The sequence below is a fragment of the Gymnoscopelus braueri genome (assembly GCF_963280865.1).
Source record: "Gymnoscopelus braueri genome assembly, chromosome: 11".
Lineage (NCBI taxonomy): Eukaryota > Metazoa > Chordata > Actinopteri > Myctophiformes > Myctophidae > Gymnoscopelus > Gymnoscopelus braueri.
The window spans coordinates 21,537,832-21,556,829 of record NC_137613.1 but is presented as its reverse complement, the minus strand read 5'-3'; the positions used below and the strand labels follow the sequence as shown (position 1 = coordinate 21,556,829).

Below are 18,998 nucleotides of genomic sequence, written 5' to 3'. Positions count from 1 at the left end.
ACAAACAATTTTGAATATTTTGTTATTGCTTTTATTTTTTAATTGATTTACAACAGATGAGTTGAAACTGAAATATATTTGATGACACTACATTGTATGAGACTAACTTCAAAAGATGAAAATATGTACCCACTAATTCTAAGAGAGTGAAACAAAAACGGTTAAACATGAATTTGCATGTGATGATATAATTACTCTACAACTACTAATTTAACCATTGAAGAAAGCGGAGAAAGGGGACAGGTTTAAAGTAGACAGTTTGCGTTCAACTCTTGTCTGTTGAAAAAATAATCTCTGATGCACGTTTCCAGCGACTGCAGATTGTTTCTCTTGTGTGTTGGGATCAACAGAGCCCTTGGTGACATCATTAGAGTAATTCAGGATCTACTGCTGATTTTGTTGTTGTGTTACTATTTGGTTACAGGTTGAGGTGTAGTTGTTTGACCACAACAACCTATTAGGTTGTCATGGTTTGCTGTTGAATGATTGTCAGTATGATCTGCAAGACATTTTCAATCGTGATGGTTCCAGACTTGTACTGTTGCACAAGTTCTCTCCTCTTCCCCTCAGTGATGTATTTGGAGTAAAGCAGATCCCACAAAGACACAGTCTGTCCTTGGTATTTGCCACCTGCTTTAGTAGTTGTTGTAGATTTCATCAGGAGTTTGGTTTCCTCGTCAACAAAGAAGTAAAGCTCTCCCTTCTTGACAACGACCAGCAAACTGAGGCCAGTTATGGGATCTCTGACACATCTCTCCACCAGCTGCAGATAGGTGAGGTTCTCTTGCGTGTTGGGATCAAAAAAGCCCTTGGTGTCATCATCAGGGTCATTCAGAATCTGGTTCATTTCCTCATCAAAGTAGCCCCTTTCATAAGCAACTTCTACTGGTACTCGATGGCTGTGCACCGGGTCAATGATGCCCCCTGTGGCAATTTGCGCTTCAAGGAGGCGGATGCCATGATCCTTGACAATGAGATCCTTTTGTAAGGCCTGAAACAGGGAGATGGTGTCTCCTGTGTAGGGATCTTTATATCCTGTTACTGCCCTCTCTGCAGAAAGTAATTTATTTTTCCACTCATTGCCAATCACGCCTTGCGCTGCAGCTTCTTCCACTGAGAGTTTGTTGTTGTTGACTGGGTCGATGATGAAGCCGGTGGCAGCTTGGGCCTCCAGGAGAACCAGAGAAGTACCTGGTGTGAGAAGGCTTTTGGACTTGGCTTCATAGATGCTCATGGTCTGTTGAGTGGACTGCACATACACTCCTGCAATGCTGTTGGTTCCTTCTAGGTACTTGCGGACTGAGTCCATTTGACTCACTTCACTCGCTGTGATTTTTCCTGCATTGAGATCTTTGTAGAGGTGCTCATCAATGATTTTTGATTGAAGGAGTTCCTGGGCAGTCACATCCTTCCTTATTCCATGGAAGCTAGCTGTCTCTGTAGTTGTAGTGGTGCTAAAAGTGGTTTTGGTTGTGCTGCTTTCTAATTTGGGCACAGGCTTTTGTTGTTTGACCACTGAAACTTCTGAGGTTGTCATGGCCTGCTGTTGAATGATTGTCAGTGTGATCTGCAAGACATTTTCAATCGTGATGGTTCCAGACTTGTACTGTTGCACAATTTCTCTCCTCTTCCCCTCAGTGATGTATTTGGAGTAAAGCAGATCCCACAAAGACACAGTCTGTCCTTGGTATTTGCCACCTGCTTTAGTAGTTGTTGTAGATTTCATCAGGAGTTTGGTTTCCTCGTCAACAAAGAAGTAAAGCTCTCCCTTCTTGACAACGACCAGCAAACTGAGGCCAGTTATGGGATCTCTGACACATCTCTCCACCAGCTGCAGATAGGTGAGGTTCTCTTGCGTGTTGGGATCAAAAAAGCCCTTGGTGTCATCATCAGGGTCATTCAGAATCTGGTTCATTTCCTCATCAAAGTAGCCCCTTTCATAAGCAACTTCTACTGGTACTCGATGGCTGTGCACCGGGTCAATGATGCCCCCTGTGGCAATTTGCGCTTCAAGGAGGCGGATGCCATGATCCTTGACAATGAGATCCTTTTGTAAGGCCTGAAACAGGGAGATGGTGTCTCCTGTGTAGGGATCTTTATATCCTGTTACTGCCCTCTCTGCAGAAAGTAATTTCTTTTTCCACTCATTGCCAATCACGCCTTGCGCTGCAGCTTCTTCCACTGAGAGTTTGTTGTTTTTGACTGGGTCGATGATGAAGCCGGTGGCAGCTTGGGCCTCCAGGAGAACCAGAGAAGTACCTGGTGTGAGAAGGCTTTTGGACTTGGCTTCATAGATGCTCATGGTCTGTTGAGTGGACTGCACATACACTCCTGCAATGCTGTTGGTTCCTTCTAGGTACTTGCGGACTGAGTCCATTTGACTCACTTCACTCGCTGTGATTTTTCCTGCATTGAGATCTTTGTAGAGGTGATCATCAATGATTTTTGATTGAAGGAGTTCCTGGGCAGTCACATCCTTCCTTATTCCATGGAAGCTAGCTGTCTCTGTAGTTGTAGTGGTGGTAAAAGTGGTTTTGGTTGTGCTGCTTTCTAATTTGGGCACAGGCTTTTGTTGTTTGACCACTGAAACTTCTGAGGTTGTCATGGCCTGCTGTTGAATGATTGTCAGTGTGATCTGCAAGACATTTTCAATCGTGATGGTTCCAGACTTGTACTGTTGCACAAGTTCTCTCCTCTTCTCCTCAGTGATGTATTTGGAGTAAAGCAGATCCCACAAAGACACAGTCTGTCCTTGGTATTTGCCACCTGCTTTAGTAGTTGTTGTAGATTTCATCAGGAGTTTGGTTTCCTCGTCAACAAAGAAGTAAAGCTCTCCCTTCTTGACAACGACCAGCAAACTGAGGCCAGTTATGGGATCTCTGACACATCTCTCCACCAGCTGCAGATAGGTGAGGTTCTCTTGCGTGTTGGGATCAAAAAAGCCCTTGGTGTCATCATCAGGGTCATTCAGAATCTGGTTCATTTCCTCATCAAAGTAGCCCCTTTCATAAGCAACTTCTACTGGTACTCGATGGCTGTGCACCGGGTCAATGATGCCCCCTGTGGCAATTTGCGCTTCAAGGAGGCGGATGCCATGATCCTTGACAATGAGATCCTTTTGTAAGGCCTGAAACAGGGAGATGGTGTCTCCTGTGTAGGGATCTTTATATCCTGTTACTGCCCTCTCTGCAGAAAGTAATTTCTTTTTCCACTCATTGCCAATCACGCCTTGCGCTGCAGCTTCTTCCACTGAGAGTTTGTTGTTTTTGACTGGGTCGATGATGAAGCCGGTGGCAGCTTGGGCCTCCAGGAGAACCAAAGAAGTACCTGGTGTGAGAAGGCTTTTGGACTTGGCTTCATAGATGCTCATGGTCTGTTGAGTGGACTGCACATACACTCCTGCAATGCTGTTGGTTCCTTCTAGGTACTTGCGGACTGAGTCCATTTGACTCACTTCACTCGCTGTGATTTTTCCTGCATTGAGATCTTTGTAGAGGTGCTCATCAATGATTTTTGATTGAAGGAGTTCCTGGGCAGTCACATCCTTCCTTATTCCATGGAAGCTAGCTGTCTCTGTAGTTGTAGTGGTGGTAAAAGTGGTTTTGGTTGTGCTGCTTTCTAATTTGGGCACAGGCTTTTGTTGTTTGACCACTGAAACTTCTGAGGTTGTCATGGCCTGCTGTTGAATGATTGTCAGTGTGATCTGCAAGACATTTTCAATCGTGATGGTTCCAGACTTGTACTGTTGCACAAGTTCTCTCCTCTTCTCCTCAGTGATGTATTTGGAGTAAAGCAGATCCCACAAAGACACAGTCTGTCCTTGGTATTTGCCACCTGCTTTAGTAGTTGTTGTAGATTTCATCAGGAGTTTGGTTTCCTCGTCAACAAAGAAGTAAAGCTCTCCCTTCTTGACAACGACCAGCAAACTGAGGCCAGTTATGGGATCTCTGACACATCTCTCCACCAGCTGCAGATAGGTGAGGTTCTCTTGCGTGTTGGGATCAAAAAAGCCCTTGGTGTCATCATCAGGGTCATTCAGAATCTGGTTCATTTCCTCATCAAAGTAGCCCCTTTCATAAGCAACTTCTACTGGTACTCGATGGCTGTGCACCGGGTCAATGATGCCCCCTGTGGCAATTTGCGCTTCAAGGAGGCGGATGCCATGATCCTTGACAATGAGATCCTTTTGTAAGGCCTGAAACAGGGAGATGGTGTCTCCTGTGTAGGGATCTTTATATCCTGTTACTGCCCTCTCTGCAGAAAGTAATTTCTTTTTCCACTCATTGCCAATCACGCCTTGCGCTGCAGCTTCTTCCACTGAGAGTTTGTTGTTTTTGACTGGGTCGATGATGAAGCCGGTGGCAGCTTGGGCCTCCAGGAGAACCAAAGAAGTACCTGGTGTGAGAAGGCTTTTGGACTTGGCTTCATAGATGCTCATGGTCTGTTGAGTGGACTGCACATACACTCCTGCAATGCTGTTGGTTCCTTCTAGGTACTTGCGGACTGAGTCCATTTGACTCACTTCACTCGCTGTGATTTTTCCTGCATTGAGATCTTTGTAGAGGTGCTCATCAATGATTTTTGATTGAAGGAGTTCCTGGGCAGTCACATCCTTCCTTATTCCATGGAAGCTAGCTGTCTCTGTAGTTGTTGTGGTGCTAAAAGTGGTTTTGGTTGTGCTGCTTTCTAATTTGGGCACAGGCTTTTGTTGTTTGACCACTGACACTTCTGAGTTTGTCATGGCCTGCTGTTGAATGATTGTCAGTGTGATCTGCAAGACATTTTCAATCGTGATGGTTCCAGACTTGTACTGTTGCACAAGTTCTCTCCTCTTCTCCTCAGTGATGTATTTGGAGTAAAGCAGATCCCACAAAGACACAGTCTGTCCTTGGTATTTGCCACCTGCTTTAGTAGTTGTTGTAGATTTCATCAGGAGTTTGGTTTCCTCGTCAACAAAGAAGTAAAGCTCTCCCTTCTTGACAACGACCAGCAAACTGAGGCCAGTTATGGGATCTCTGACACATCTCTCCACCAGCTGCAGATAGGTGAGGTTCTCTTGCGTGTTGGGATCAAAAAAGCCCTTGGTGTCATCATCAGGGTCATTCAGAATCTGGTTCATTTCCTCATCAAAGTAGCCCCTTTCATAAGCAACTTCTACTGGTACTCGATGGCTGTGCACCGGGTCAATGATGCCCCCTGTGGCAATTTGCGCTTCAAGGAGGCGGATGCCATGATCCTTGACAATGAGATCCTTTTGTAAGGCCTGAAACAGGGAGATGATGTCTCCTGTGTAGGGATCTTTATATCCTGTTACTGCCCTCTCTGCAGAAAGTAATTTCTTTTTCCACTCATTGCCAATCACGCCTTGCGCTGCAGCTTCTTCCACTGAGAGTTTGTTGTTTTTGACTGGGTCGATGATGAAGCCGGTGGCAGCTTGGGCCTCCAGGAGAACCAGAGAAGTACCTGGTGTGAGAAGGCTTTTGGACTTGGCTTCATAGATGCTCATGGTCTGTTGAGTGGACTGCACATACACTCCTGCAATGCTGTTGGTTCCTTCTAGGTACTTGCGGACTGAGTCCATTTCACTCACTTCACTCGCTGTGATTTTTCCTGCATTGAGATCTTTGTAGAGGTGCTCATCAATGATTTTTGATTGAAGGAGTTCCTGGGCAGTCACATCCTTCCTTATTCCATGGAAGCTAGCTGTCTCTGTAGTTGTTGTGGTGCTAAAAGTGGTTTTGGTTGTGCTGCTTTCTAATTTGGGCACAGGCTTTTGTTGTTTGACCACTGACACTTCTGAGTTTGTCATGGCCTGCTGTTGAATGATTGTCAGTGTGATCTGCAAGACATTTTCAATCGTGATGGTTCCAGACTTGTACTGTTGCACAAGTTCTCTCCTCTTCTCCTCAGTGATGTATTTGGAGTAAAGCAGATCCCACAAAGACACAGTCTGTCCTTGGTATTTGCCACCTGCTTTAGTAGTTGTTGTAGATTTCATCAGGAGTTTGGTTTCCTCGTCAACAAAGAAGTAAAGCTCTCCCTTCTTGACAACGACCAGCAAACTGAGGCCAGTTATGGGATCTCTGACACATCTCTCCACCAGCTGCAGATAGGTGAGGTTCTCTTGCGTGTTGGGATCAAAAAAGCCCTTGGTGTCATCATCAGGGTCATTCAGAATCTGGTTCATTTCCTCATCAAAGTAGCCCCTTTCATAAGCAACTTCTACTGGTACTCGATGGCTGTGCACCGGGTCAATGATGCCCCCTGTGGCAATTTGCGCTTCAAGGAGGCGGATGCCATGATCCTTGACAATGAGATCCTTTTGTAAGGCCTGAAACAGGGAGATGATGTCTCCTGTGTAGGGATCTTTATATCCTGTTACTGCCCTCTCTGCAGAAAGTAATTTCTTTTTCCACTCATTGCCAATCACGCCTTGCGCTGCAGCTTCTTCCACTGAGAGTTTGTTGTTTTTGACTGGGTCGATGATGAAGCCGGTGGCAGCTTGGGCCTCCAGGAGAACCAGAGAAGTACCTGGTGTGAGAAGGCTTTTGGACTTGGCTTCATAGATGCTCATGGTCTGTTGAGTGGACTGCACATACACTCCTGCAATGCTGTTGGTTCCTTCTAGGTACTTGCGGACTGAGTCCATTTCACTCACTTCACTCGCTGTGATTTTTCCTGCATTGAGATCTTTGTAGAGGTGCTCATCAATGATTTTTGATTGAAGGAGTTCCTGGGCAGTCACATCCTTCCTTATTCCATGGAAGCTAGCTGTCTCTGTAGTTGTTGTGGTGCTAAAAGTGGTTTTGGTTGTGCTGCTTTCTAATTTGGGCACAGGCTTTTGTTGTTTGACCACTGAAACTTCTGAGGTTGTCATGGCCTGCTGTTGAATGATTGTCAGTGTGATCTGCAAGACATTTTCAATCGTGATGGTTCCAGACTTGTACTGTTGCACAATTTCTCTCCTCTTCCCCTCAGTGATGTATTTGGAGTAAAGCAGATCCCACAAAGACACAGTCTGTCCTTGGTATTTGCCACCTGCTTTAGTAGTTGTTGTAGATTTCATCAGGAGTTTGGTTTCCTCGTCAACAAAGAAGTAAAGCTCTCCCTTCTTGACAACGACCAGCAAACTGAGGCCAGTTATGGGATCTCTGACACATCTCTCCACCAGCTGCAGATAGGTGAGGTTCTCTTGCGTGTTGGGATCAAAAAAGCCCTTGGTGTCATCATCAGGGTCATTCAGAATCTGGTTCATTTCCTCATCAAAGTAGCCCCTTTCATAAGCAACTTCTACTGGTACTCGATGGCTGTGCACCGGGTCAATGATGCCCCCTGTGGCAATTTGCGCTTCAAGGAGGCGGATGCCATGATCCTTGACAATGAGATCCTTTTGTAAGGCCTGAAACAGGGAGATGATGTCTCCTGTGTAGGGATCTTTATATCCTGTTACTGCCCTCTCTGCAGAAAGTAATTTCTTTTTCCACTCATTGCCAATCACGCCTTGCGCTGCAGCTTCTTCCACTGAGAGTTTGTTGTTTTTGACTGGGTCGATGATGAAGCCAGTGGCAGCTTGGGCCTCCAGGAGAACCAGAGAAGTACCTGGTGTGAGAAGGCTTTTGGACTTGGCTTCATAGATGCTCATGGTCTGTTGAGTGGACTGCACATACACTCCTGCAATGCTGTTGGTTCCTTCTAGGTACTTGCGGACTGAGTCCATTTCACTCACTTCACTCGCTGTGATTTTTCCTGCATTGAGATCTTTGTAGAGGTGCTCATCAATGATTTTTGATTGAAGGAGTTCCTGGGCAGTCACATCCTTTCTTATGCCATGGAAGCCAGTTTTAGCTGTCTCTGTAGTCGTAGTGGTAATACAAGTGGTTTTGGTTGTGTGGCTTTCTGATTTGGTTACATGTTTTTGTTGTTTGACCACTGCAACATTTGAGGTTGTCGTGGTCTGCTGTTGACCACGACAATGAATGATTGTCAGAACGATCTCCAAGAAACGTTCAATTGTGATGTTTCCAGACTTGTACTGTTGTACAAGCTCTCTCCTCTTCTCCTCTGTGATGTATTTGGAGTAAATCAGATCCCACAAAGACACAGTCTCTCCCTGGTATTTTCCACCCGGATATTTCGTGGTTGTTGTAGATTTCATAATGAGCTTGGTTCCCTCATCAATGAAGAAGTAAAATTCTCCCTTCTTTACAACGACCAGCAAGCTGAGTTCAGTAAGAGGATCTCTAACACATCTCTCCATCAGCTGCAGATAGGTGAGGTTCTCATGTGTGTTAGGATCAAAAAAGCCCTTGGTGTCATCATCAGGGTCATTAAGAATTTGGTTCATTGCCTCATCAAAATACCCTCTTTTGTAAGCCACCTCAACGGGTACTCGGTGGCTGTACACTGGATCAATGATGCCCCCTGTGGCAATTTGTGCTTCAAGGAGGCGGATACCATGATCCTTGACAATGAGATCCTTTTGTAAGGCCTGAAACAGGGAGATGGTGTCTCCTGTGTAGGGATCTTTGTATCCGGTCACTGCCCTTTCAGCAGAAAGCAGTTTTATTTTCCACTCATTGCCAACCACCCCTTTTTCTATAGCCTCTTCTACAGAGAGTTTCTCGTTTTTTACAGGGTCTATGATAAAGCCGGTGGCAGCTTGGGCCTCCAGGAGAACCAGAGATGTACCTGGTGGCAGAATACCTTTCTGCTTTGCTTCATAGATGCTCATGACATTTTTCGTGGACTCAACCCTTACACCTGCAATGCAGTTGGTGGCCCCAAGGTACTTCTGAATTGATTCCATTCTGTTAATATTCTCATCAGTTACTTCACCTCCTATAATCTGTGTGAAGAGCTCTTTTGAGATAATTTTTGATTCATACAGATCACTGGCTGAGACCTGCTTCCTCAATCCTTTAAACTTCTTCTCTTTTGATGCCATCTGAGCGGTGGCGTCCATCTTGTCCTAAAACCCCCAAAAAGTACATTTAAGTCTTCAGTTCAGTTCATAGTCGTATATGTAAATCAAGTTTCATTTTCCATTTACAAGTTACAATGCATATCATTTGTTTATCCATTAGGTCAGTGGTTCTCAAAGTGGGGTCTAGGGACCCTCAGGATTCCTTAAGGGGGTTCCAAATGGACCCTTACAGGTTTGTAACTCTGAGAGTATACATTTGTATACTCTGAGAGTTCTGGGGTTCCTTGAAATTCCAAGGTTTGAGAAACACTGCATTAGGTGTTTTTAGTAGAGATGATCAACAATTAATAAGAATTTTTTTTGTCATCAATAATAACCATGTTCGTGATTTGTTCTAGAACATAACTACTGCTACGATTCATATACACAATTAATGTATTTATTAATCTTTTTAAGCTAAATCCTAATAATAATCGTGGACCTCAGACTTGAGAAGCGTACATGCAAAGTTTGGTGCTGATCGGTCCAGAGGTTTGCAAGATTAGAACCAGACAGACAGACAGACAGACAGACAGTGCAGACAGTGCAGACAGACAGACAGACAGACAGACAGACAGACAGACAGAGAGACACACACACACACACACACACACACACACACACACACACACACACACACACACACACACACACACACAAACACACAGACCTTCTCATTGACGGCTAGCCTATTTCAGAGCCATACATACATACAAAAAACAAAAACGGTCCTGTGTGACCTGTTGTCTTGCCCCCCCCCCCCCCCCCCACTAGCAAAGTTGAATGTTTTGCTTTTGTCAAAGAAAATTACTCTCTCCATCGCCCAACCCCCCACCCCCTAACAGAGGCGTACGGTCATTGGGGCCAACGAGGCCACGGCCCGGTCTGTGGGGCAAGATCCGCCAGGAGAAAAAAATAAATAATCAACAAACAACATTAGCAGCTCTCAATAAGTCGTCTTTGTTTTCAAATTCGGCCGAATTGTTAATGAGTGGCCATCAGAAAACCAGTTTCGCTGTCAAACCGGTTCTCAATAGACTTATCAGCCGTTGTTGCGCGATTCTGGCCCGGTCAACGAGTCCTGGCAAAGACTACAAATTAAATGCCAGTTAAAGTCCATTATAAATGTTTCACAAACTGTTTTCTTTAGCATGCCAAGAAACTAATCTGAAACAGGAACTTCAAGATGCACTGTAACATGAGTGCAAGACCAATAAACACCTTCAATTTGAAAGACAAACACACAGTTGGGCTACTACTTTGCCTTTACCACCTGATTAACAGATGGTGTCACACCATTACATACATACCTAACACTGCTGATCTTAGTAAAACAATTAGACATTTAACACTTTAAAACTGGCATCCCTATAAATGGGGGGAAAAAATGCACCATTTACCTATAAAAAATTAGAAAATAGCAGATCTACAAGCTCACAACGCGTCACATCACTATTCATCATATGACAACAAGGCTTAAGTGGTTAAGCAACAACATAATCCTATTGTATGGAAGAGACACCAAACCTTAAATAGAAATCTTTCAGCCTTAAAGGTATCAGTTATTTTCACACTTATTTTCTGTTTGGGATCTCCCCACTATGCATAAAAAAAAAAGTCTACTTTCTATGCAGCAGAAAATGGACAAGCGATCACATTATTATTTAGCATTAAAATAAATGTATAAAAAGACCTAGAGACTGCTGCTAATGCTATAAAACAACCACACCAATTCATGTGCATGCAAATAACTGGAATACAGCCCATTGGTAGTTCAGTTACTGCAGGAACATTCTAGCCTACTGTACTTGCCAGTGCCAAGACTTTTGTGTCACATCAGATGACATCATCAACTTCTGTAGAAGCAGAGGGTGTAAATGTAATAAATGTACTCCCCCTTACAAAAAGGGTGTGGAGGACAAAAAGAACATTCACATACTTTGTGATACCATCTAGATGAAACTGCTGTAGGCCCTGGTGAGAACAGCATACTGCTGTGGGGATTTTGTCAATGAAAGGCTTTGCCACATGAGGCACAAATCTTGCCATCATCCAATAATTAGTTGATTCATTAATATGTTTAATTGTGGGTGTCATGAACGCATTTGTTAAAATTATTCTCCCATTGCTTTTGTTCGATATGTGGTGGATCACTGCGGAGAAACGGCAGGAAGGCTGAACTAGCCAAGCAGAGAGGCATAGAAGGACTTCTAAGGTAGAGGAAGGTAAATGTGAGAAAAACCACAGAGGTAGATGCAAATGATTAACTGTGTAAATAATATATGAACTCAAATTGAATTAATTAACTTCTACATCTTACACTGTTAATGTCATTATGGTAAAGTGGTGGACAAACATCCTCTACAGTTTATGCAATGTAACACATGGAAGTAATCTATATTCCTGCCACCACAATCCCATTGCTAATCCCAATGCTTATCTACTGTATCCATCTCAGTGATTACACTGAAAACCTGTAGGCACAGTAATGTCAACAGCAGTTAACATCAGGAATTGCCTATAGTTACAGTAAATGTATGTGCTGTATAAGGTGATATGATTGATGCCTGCTTTGCAAATATTTGACTATCGTAAACTATGTTGAACATTACTTGAAACATATTGTGCTTCATGTCTGCACCTTTCTTGTCATTCAGGCAAACACATTTACAGCTTAAAATAGGACTGGTTTTTAATAATCACATACACTACTATAATTATTTATTGTTTCTTCTGTCTGGATTAATAATTACCTAAAATGTTTGTCAAGTACAGTATATTGTGCCTTTCTATTGTAATTTTTACAGCGTGGCTCTGTAGGGTGGTGAGCCGTCTAGAAATTGGTCTGTCTCTGAGTCTAAGCGCTGATGTCCCTCGATACCCGGAAGAAGACTTGTCACAGCTCTGTTCACAGTACTGTGAACATATTCAAATATGCAGACAACACTACAATAACTGGACTCATCACCAACAAAAACAAGACCCAGTACCGCACTGAGGTCACCCAGAGAGTCAATCGACCTTCTGCTCAACTCAGCCAAAACCAAGGAAATAATCATAGACTTCTGGCAACTGAAGAAAAAAAAACCCTCTGTTCACATTGACGACCATCCCTTCAAATTCCTTGGAACTCATCAATAACTCCTTCAAATGAAATACTCATGCAAACGACCTAATCAGCAAAGCACAACAATGGCTGTATTTCCTCAGAGAGATACAAAAAGGGGTTATAATTCCCCTTCACAGCCATCCAGTGTATTCTCACATCATCCCTCATCCCCTTTGGCACAGTAATCTGCAGTCACTCACAACACAAACTGCAAAGCAGTCTCCACACTTTTTGGACGGGGTTGGCTCAAGTGGGGCACTGACTTATGCATGAAGTGCACATACACACACGCACTTATGCACACACACACACACACACACACACACACACACACACACACACACACACACACACACACACACACACACACACACACACACACACAAAAACTCAAAATAGCATTAATTTAGCATTTCAGTCTCCACTACCCATATCTACTACTAACGTGCAGTGTCTTACATTCCTGTGTTCCCATTTAGACCTGAGAACGTTCAAATAAATAAAAAAATATTTTGCTATATGGATAGCAACAACTAACGAGACACAGAGGTGGCTCCCGGATTGAAAGGTATAACAAACAACGTTTAGGTTACAACAGGTCTAAAAGTTGAATTAAAATGATAAATAAACCCACCAAAAACAACAGCAGTATGGCACCATACAAATGTAATATAAAGGTTCTCTTATATAAAGGTACTCTCAGGTTTAATTGCACCTATAAACGAAAGTACGGTTTACCCATCTCTGACTGGGCAGATAGCCAATCATAGTTTAGGACAATGGGTGGCACCTGTGCCTTGTCCAGGCCGCCCCATGGACACGCCACTGATAAGCGGTGCATCCAAAATCATTGGTACCCCCTTCCCCCCATAAGTTGAATTCCTCTACATCCAACAGACGAATAAGAGTGCCAACGTCATCACCTCAGTGACCACTAAATAGGTTTTAAGTACAGTACCTACTGTACGTACAGTTCTTAACCAGACACTACCCGTTGCATGAAAGTGCTAGTGTAGGGTTTCCAGTGTGATTTTTGTTATGTAGCCTTCATGTGAGAACACACACTTACTCTGAATTAATTTGACCCTCATAACATTGTGTTCCTTGAAAGAGAAGGCTGGCATTTTGCATGTACTTATTACTGTGCACTGCTTCAAAGGCCACTGTGGTATATACTAACATCAAAGTCCCATAGTAATTGTGGTTAGAACTTAGAAAATGATGTCAGCAACACCTTAATATACTGTACAATAATCAGATACAAGAATATGACATTTTAGCAGGCAACATTATAGCAGTATGTTGGTCTGGAGTTATTGTACAATGTATTTTTCATTACATGACAATAACATTGTTACTAAACCAGAATACAACATTGTGCGTTACTGCAATTGTAGGTCACACCTATCACACTGTCTGTCTAGTTCAGTTATGATCTCCCAAAGGCACAGATACAAAACCGTTTGAATGATAAGATTTTATGATAGAAAAGCATCTGAACCCATTCTCTTATCTTAATGTGTAGTTGTAAAGTTATCACGTCTTTGTTATTCCTAACATCCTCCCTTCTATCATTTGTGTTAACTGTCATGAGGGATAGGCTACATGAACAAGGTACAAACATACAGTACCTGGCATAGTTACTGTATGTAGTGGTATCTGTTTTATTTGAGCTTACTCTTATTTTAACTCTTAAACTTTTAATTGTATTCAAAAGTCCGTGTTTATTTTGGCATTTAATGTTTTGTGTAAAACACTTTGAATTGCCTTGTTGTTGAAATGTGCTATACAAAACTTAACTTGCCTATAAACCAAGTGGCTGTGAAAGGAAAAAATGAGCCAATGACATTTCCATTTGAATGTTACATAATCTCAGTTTATGAACCAACAGTGGCAGACAATATCTACAGGCTACTAATTACTGCATAATGTACAGTCTGCAGGCAGCTGTTAAATTGATCTAGACACACTATACAGTTGTTGAATGCCTCTTTAGTCCCTGGTTTGATATACGTGTATGCTTTAATAAGTCTACTTTGAATAGAACACATTTTGGTTAAAGTTGATAGAAGGTTAAAGGTAATCTGTCAGGAATGTTTACTTTCACATTTATCAGGAGGGAGTTGACCCACAGTGCAGGATACGTAATGTTATTTCTTCACATGTGGTATCTACCAGTCTGTTCTGTTTCAAAACTACCACACCTCTCACTGAAAGCTAAACAGCAGTTAAACATGGACAGAAAAACTGAATTTGTGATAGAAATGAGTAGGCTACATGAACTTTCCTGTGATGTTATTAGAGCATGAGTGAAAAAAAACAAAGAAAAGCTCAGCTCCATACAACATGACATTTTCTTTTCTCATAGAAAGAAGCCTTGACTTACCTGAGTGTACAGGAATTCACAAACTACAGGAGTAGTGAGTGACTGAATGAACAGTCTGTCCACAGAGCTTGTGGTCTCAGAGTGTTCAGGAACTTCCTAACAGCTCAGAGGTAAAACACACGGATCCTGCTTCATATAAAGTTCCAGCTGTGAGGCACCTCCCTTTCCATGATGGAAAGACCTCCTCTTCTCCAAAAATAAAAGAGTGATACTGGCAGGGTTCTCTCTCTCTCTCTCTCTCTCTCTCTCTCTCTCTCTCTCTCTCTCTCCTCTCCCTCTCCCTCTCTCTCTCTCTTGAACCCTGAATGCCAGGAATTCCTCTGGATTTCCTCTGGCCAAGTCCATTGTCTTTAATATTAAACAATATCTGCAATCAATTTGAGCATCTCTGTGTACAAAAGGTAAACGGTTCCTTAGACAAGGTGCACTGTGCAGATATACAGGTCAACACAAGCATTTAAATAATTTGTCCTGTTTTTATGTAAAATGCTTACTTTGCTAGGGGCAGGACACAGTACATGTTACTCATTGTGTGTTCACGCCAGCCACTACTTAAGATGATTCTGTGCAAACAGAACAAGGGCCTCTTCTTAAGCCCCCACTGTCATTTAGCGATACAAATGATCCTTTGCAATGTACAGTACAGTACACAGTGTAAATAAACGGGTATGGGGGAGCATTGTCCTTCTCATTTAGCTGCAACAGGTAGTGACAAGGAGAGACTTGGGTGGAGATAGCATTGTGTCATTGCCCTGCTCTAGTCTGGCGAGATTCCAGTTTGCATAGTGTGTGTGTGTGTGTGTGTGTGTGTGTGTGTGTGTGTGTGTGTGTGTGTGTGTGTGTGTGTGTGTGTGTGTGTGTGTGTGTGTGTGTGACGTGTGTGTGACGTGTGTGTGTGTGTGTGTGTGTGTGTGTGTGTGTGTGTTTGTTTGTGTGCGTGCGTGTTTGGGGATGGGGGATGGGGGCGTTGTTCACAATAAAAATCAATGGCATCTCAAAGGAAAAATAAAATCTATTGAGGAACCATCTGGTTTTCATCATGAAACATGCATGTATGAACCAGAGCCAGTGCATTAGTCACACTGAAACCTACTGACACTCATTGACTCAGGTGCAGAGGTGGAAAGATGGATGCAAGATTTCACTCAGGTGAAAGAACCGTTGCTTAAATTGTTGAGACATGAATCAAGTATGAGGGCACTCACTTGGGTACTCACTCTGAAACAGACATTTTAAGGGCTCAATATTGATTCCTCACATTTAAGGAGTGACTGCAAGTGACGACTGTGCCTTCCACATCTACACTGGAGATTGCACCGTCATTAGTTTTGTAGGAACTAAAACAGTGATAATTTCTTCATCTGCTAACGAAACAAATGTTTCTGTTAGCAGAACAAATGAAACCGGTTTGGGTTCATATTTTGTGTATAAAACAAATTAAACCTACTCGAAAAACCATGTATTAAACATAAGTCAATAAAAAAAAATTATATTGGCCTCCATTAAAAGTCCAAATTATATGTAATGTCAATTAACTGAAATCACACAATCCTGATGACTTTTATTATGCAAATGCATTTCTTCACACAAATTGGTAAACAAGATAACAAGATGACAGTTATGATACATTTGATTTATTTGTTTGTATGTGATTGCTGATGTGAGAGTCATATTGGAATAATTGGAGCCAAATTTCATTTAAGTGTTAGGTGATTGATTCATTGGTTGGCACTTGGTAACATGCTGGATTAAACCCAAAACCTTGAGGCTGGCAGTGGTTTTTAAGCTTACAGTTAACTGCCAATGTTGCCATTGGTTATACCTCTCCCACCCCCTATTTTCACCAAGTAGTTTATTGTTCAAGTAGGGTAAATGAAAGTTAGGTGTGGTGGAGCAAAGGTGTGGCTCTGTATGTCTTTGCTACTCCCCCCCCCCCCCCTTCCACACGCACGCACGCACGCACGCACGCACGCACGCACGCACGCACGCACGCACGCACGCACGCACGCACGCACGCACGCACGCGCACGCACACACACACACACACACACACACACACACACACACACACACACACACACACACACACACACACACACACACACACACACACACACTTCCAACACTTGGACTTTCAAAGGGCTTGGACTTCATTGTGTGCCAAAATCAATAAGTCAGACAAGAGCATATCTGTGTGTGTGTGTGTGTGCCTGCTATCACGCTCAAGAATAATTGTCTGCAGGATTGGTTCATTTTGAACAAAATGCCTCAAATCATGAACGCGTATATATATATATATATATATATATATATATATATATATATATATATATATATATATATATATATATATATATCAATGCATTGCTGTAATGTTTTCACAATGAATTTATAGAAACTTGTAAGCAATGTAGTTTGTCTTCGGTAAACACAGTAAGCATTTGAATTTTATTGCGTGTGTTTTTCATAACGTGGATTTCAGATAAGGCTATGCGGTGTTCTTGGAGGTTTGTCAAGCTGATTCAGCTGATGATCACACTCAGCTCGTTCTTCTCCTGCTGCTTCCATTACCGTGTTTTGTTTTGAGTTGAAACAAGAACAAAAAAAAGTGATGGATATATGGATAGGTTTGCACCCCTGGATGACGTATTTCCGCTTTTACGTAGATCAGGGGTCTTCAATGTTTTTCGGGCCAAGGACCCCTTAGCTGTCAAAGATGAAGCAGGGACCCCATACTGTATATTCGTATTTTTTAGAATACTTTCCATTCTGTCATACAGAAACGTGAATGGCGCGTGCATTGTGTCCTTGCATAGAACTTTAAAATTCTGTTCAGCTCACAACCCAGACATCGTCATTGAAATTGTCAGCCAGCTCTGTGCAGTTTTGGAGAAGTAAAAACTGCTGACTAGACACATACAGTAACTTCAACATGCGTGAGAACACTGTTCCGTGTGAAATCCATCAAACCTCAGAATGGTGAAGTAGAGAAGTGTGTTCTTCACAGCTTTCATGTCATCTGACAATTCAGCACAAATTTCTTGCAACGTTATGAGTGACTCCCTGTGACCTGTGTAGCATGCAGTTTAGCCTCGATCTCCAGGCTTTTATTGTTTAGTTTTGCTAAAAAATAAAAGCCTGGCCCAGCGAGTCGGTGTACTCGGTATGAGGAAGTGTTTCATTTCCCAACCAACCAGAGTGCAGTGGGCGTCGCTCGTAATGTTGTGTTAACGGGGCGGGGGTTGACGGACAGATCGGTGAACCAATGGGGATCAGGCGCAATCTCTCGCCGGCTCATACACCCGCCCCTCTATACACGAAATCAGGAGCGTTGGGGCAGTCTACATGCAGTTTAACCCGTAACCTGTGTAGCATGCAGTTTAACCTGTAACCTGTGTAGCATGCAGTTTAACCTGTAACCTGTGTAGCATGCTGTTTAACCTGTAACTTGTGTAGCATGCAGTGACTCCATCAGGCACACACATAGGAGCCAACCAGTGCTTGAGCACCTGCCTGTTTGCTTGCATAGGAGAAATTGCCCTTCTCTTATTGTCTCCGCCAGTTCGAAAGGCATGGCGAGAGTATGTTTTGCACCCTGTCCGTCCGCCCGTGTGTCCGTGTATCCGTCCGTCCGTGTGTACTGTATGTGTGTCTGTCTGTGAACAGCTAATCTCCGGCACCGTTGGCCCGGCCGCTGCGTTCAGATTGGCCTGTTATAGCGCCACCAGGAGGCCGATTTGTGCAAAACACATTTTTGGATATGACTCCTACAGATTTTGTCCAAACCTCGCGCAAATCGGTACACAGTATCTCTATAGTCATGTGATTAACACGGATCTGTCCGATTTTCCATATTCCATCCTAATTAGCTAAGATTGGCTTCCAAAGTTTGCAGGATTTGTTCGTTTTGAACAAAATGCCTCAAATCATCAACGCAGCATGCGATTTCCGTGAAATTTTGCGCGCACATTCCCACTAGGTCGAGGAAGAAATGCCACCCTTTTCACATTGGTCTGTTATAGCGCCACCAGCAAGTCTGATTTAGCAAAACACATTTTTGGAGGCCACAATAACCTACCTGACCTGTGCTCCGAGGAGCACCTTTTCTAGTTTGAAATGTGCTTGGTTGAGTTCTTCAGTGGCTTGGCATCCCAGGAGAAATTAGTGTTGCCTTATAGATATAGTAAACATTCACACCAAGATCAATGTAAAAGTTCACTGGTAATTTTCTCAAATTTCACAATTCTCATGGTAGACCCCTGAACAGTGTTTGTGCCAAGTTTGGTGCAGATCGGAGCAACAGTGTGCCTCACAAGTCCGGATGTTACATTTGTGACATCCACCGTCGGTCCACCATCTAGGCAATTTTAGGATTCCATAATTATGACTGGGGCAGCCTATCTCATTTCCCCAATTGATTGACAGAGGGATACATTCCAGTACATTACCCACAATACAATAGCTATTGAGGTATATTTTCCACTGCCGACAACCCATATGAAGTATCTCTTCCACGGCCTTAAAGGCTCTATTGAGTTGCC

General features: G+C 43.0%; 1 protein-coding gene across 1 annotated transcript; it reads right to left on the bottom strand.

The window, feature by feature from the left end:
* Positions 1-8: 8 nt before the first annotated feature.
* On the bottom strand, positions 9-14,589 carry eppk1 (epiplakin 1). Its single transcript, XM_080442136.1, has 2 exons — positions 14,458-14,589; positions 9-8,968 (listed from the first exon to the last, which is right to left on the bottom strand). The coding sequence occupies exon 2, from the start codon at positions 8,960-8,962 to the stop codon at positions 458-460; it is 8,505 nt and encodes a 2,834-aa protein (XP_080298262.1). The 5' UTR covers positions 8,963-8,968; positions 14,458-14,589; the 3' UTR covers positions 9-457.
* Between the last annotated feature and the right edge of the window lie 4,409 nt (positions 14,590-18,998).

Excerpts from the sequence above, each read along its gene's own strand:
- eppk1 (XM_080442136.1), bottom strand. The coding sequence starts at position 8,962 with ATGGACGCCACCGCTCAGATGGCATCAAAAGAGAAGAAGTTTAAAGGA.